At 37.6% G+C, this 2954-nt stretch overlaps 1 protein-coding gene across 1 annotated transcript; it reads right to left on the bottom strand.

Annotated features, from left to right (window-relative positions):
- Nucleotides 1-940: 940 nt before the first annotated feature.
- HEI10 (RING/U-box superfamily protein) lies at nucleotides 941-2636 on the bottom strand. Its single transcript, XM_089418213.1, has 7 exons — nucleotides 2567-2636; nucleotides 2404-2476; nucleotides 2245-2290; nucleotides 2040-2070; nucleotides 1691-1946; nucleotides 1397-1566; nucleotides 941-1257 (listed from the first exon to the last, which is right to left on the bottom strand). Exons 1-7 carry the CDS (start codon nucleotides 2634-2636, stop codon nucleotides 941-943), a joined length of 963 nt encoding a protein of 320 aa, XP_089274339.1.
- Nucleotides 2637-2954: the final 318 nt, after the last annotated feature.

Here is a 2954-nt window from a genome sequence, read left to right as displayed (position 1 = left end):
TAAGATCATGAGAGAATGTAAAGCCTCTCTCCATTAAAATCCATAAAAGACATTCACACTACAGAACATTATATACATAATAATAAGGTCATGCCACCATGATCGGTAGCTCTCCCGGCAAAGAAGTGTTGATTTTCAGAGAGTAAATTCATGCAAGATAATAAGGAAAGATTTACTTTGTGGATTCATTATAAATATTAATTTAATTTATAACTTTTATTGTGTTCATCGCTATTAATATACGATTGATTTATCAGTCAATAATATATGACTGATTTATTAGTCATTACAAACAAGATCTATTGTGCTATCATTTTAAAGAAACAAGAACATGTATGTTCTTTCCCGTCTGCTCTCATTCTTTCGCCGTTACTCTCCCATTCTAATGCATTATACGTCACATCTAAATTGGTTTTACTAACTAAATTGTTAATTGCACAGGGAAGAAAGAAACAAGGACATAATTTTGCTCAACACGTAATGAAAGAAACAAGAGTTATTCACGAAGTAAAACAATCTTGAAATATATAATTCTCAGACATTTGAGAATTGAATCTACTTTGTACTCGATCACGGCAGCCTGTAAGAGCCATTGCCATTAAAGGTTTCATCTTGCCTCCGTGAAGTCACATGCTATGCTTAAACCAAACCATACTAATCTCTATTGCTATCAACATTCAGTTATTATAGAAAGCTGTGAAGCTCTCTTGACAAATCGTATCCACCTCCCGAAATTAAGGCATCCGGCCATTCTCTTCGTTATACAAGTCTGTAGATCGAATCCTGCGCAGCCTTTCCACTCTCAAATTAAGATCTGGAAACAAAAATATTTATCGATTTGTCGCAGTCATAAAGAACAGAAATATGCTAGAAAAAATTGGCATGGTGGTAAAAAATGGAAACAGAAAATAGTAGAAATTGACCTTTCAGGAAGGGATAATTACGTGAATCCTTGTGGACGAAGACGAGAAATGGGAGGACGCTTCATTGGCGAGAGTATCAAATTCCTCAAAGCAGTTGAAGGATTGTTGCCAACTGGTGTAAATAACGATGGCTTTGAGGCTCCAAACGAAGTTGTAGAGAGCGGCCTGTTTCCGACAGCGCCAGACGCACCGCCGCCTCCGGCTTTTGTTTGTTGAGCACCATTTCCAATGTCAAAAACATTCATTGAGCTATTGTTGCTTCTCTGGGGAGGGGCCCAGAAATCGCTTGGTTGCCCTGGAGTTACAGGTGTAATATCCGAGCCACCGGATGCATCTGCAATAAATAAATAATCTGAAGTTTTTTTGGGGAACCATTGACAGATATCATCATTCTTTAAGATACAGATTTAAGATTTAACATCAACTAAAGGATTAATCGGCACAGAAGAAATTTATACGAAATTTAAACCAACCTTGTCTTGATCGGTGCGTGGGTTCATCCAACAAATTATTAGGACCAGAGAACAGGTCTTCCGTCGTTCTCTGGATAAAACAGCTAGAACTAGGCTGTATTGCCGAACGCTTTGTTTGCTCGTAGTCGTTTCGCAAAGTATCGTACATCTCTTCGAGCTTTCTTTTCTGCCTGAAAAATCGAATCTTAAGACATTATGCTTCTGTTTTACGGAAATCATGAAATGAATTATACAGGCTTTTGCAGATGTGTTATATTTTCTTGTCTTTAATGCTTTTCAGATTTTCTTGTTAACCTGGACTTCTCAGCGTATTTTTCTTGAAGTTCCTCTTTGTCCTTGCTTAGGCTTTCGACTTCTTGCTGCATCATTTGAATTCTTTTTACGGCTTTTTGATACGCCGTGTGAACTTGTTCAAGCTTTTCTGTAAATTTTGTTTGCATTTGCTCGCACTTATGGCGGTATTGTTGCAAAACTTTGTTCACCGTGGCTTGCATCTCGACATCCTTTTGTCCCATCCAAAACGCGACTCCTTTGTATGCACTCTTCATGACTAAATATAAATTAAGACAATGATATAATGAAACCGGAGACATACTGAAATAAAAATAATTTAAATATTAAAAAAATCCTATGCGCGGGATACTGTTTTGAGGGGCGACGCCTGCCATGGCCATCTGCATACATAACAATAACAACAATTAACTTACAGCACCGGCCATTTATTCCATGTTTTTTTTCAGATCAAGGAAGATACAGATGCAGGGTTTATAACCTCTCAGATTTAAACTTTCCGCAGGCTTTTTATTACAGGAATTAAAAAGTAAGGTTAAAAAGACGGAACTCCTCACATTTATCCATTCATCATTCGGATTTAGGTCAACTGCCTTCATGAGGCTGTCATTAGCCAACATATGAGCGCATCAACTTCCAAGCATCGATGGATCTTCAGCTACCTAGATTTAAAGCTTTACAGTGCTATTTTTTAATTGATTAAAAAATCATCATACCTTTTGGACAAAATTTGGTCGCAAATTGGACATGATGAATCAGTGCTTAAGATTCTACCGGCATCTTCAGTGCCTGTTTCAATCTTCAGAATTAAAGCACAAATAATCATCCGACTGATCTAAACTAAATGCAGCAGAATAATGGAAATGTTGAAGAGGATACACAAAATGTGGCCGCAAGTCGTTGCTATGGCTCGTCCTTCAAGCTCTCGCCAGCACGCATTGCACTTCATCGCACTTTGAACACAACACAATAGACAAACAGACAGACACTAAACATGAAGCTTTATACTGTTTTACGAAATGACGAAAGAACAAAAGCAAATTGTGTATTTCTTCAAAGAAGCGATATTCTTTCAGATTAAATGATGACGAAAAGGTGAACTTCAATGGAAGAAAAGCAGTAAGATATGTTTGATGTTCGGTTCAATTCAATGAGAAACCGAAGAAACCGTGCGCTTAACGTTTCAGCTGTTTAACATGGAAAATAGTCCTCAAGCTTTACCACTAACTGTAACCAATCGTCGTCTGCGTCAGTGATCGAACTCACG

This window comes from Pinus tabuliformis, chromosome 3_2 (assembly GCF_031772625.1).
Source record: "Pinus tabuliformis cultivar Carrire ecotype Pingquan chromosome 3_2, CPIR1, whole genome shotgun sequence".
NCBI lineage: Eukaryota > Viridiplantae > Streptophyta > Pinopsida > Pinales > Pinaceae > Pinus > Pinus tabuliformis.
Note: the sequence above shows the minus strand (reverse complement) of the source record. Positions and strands in the feature narration are given on the sequence as shown.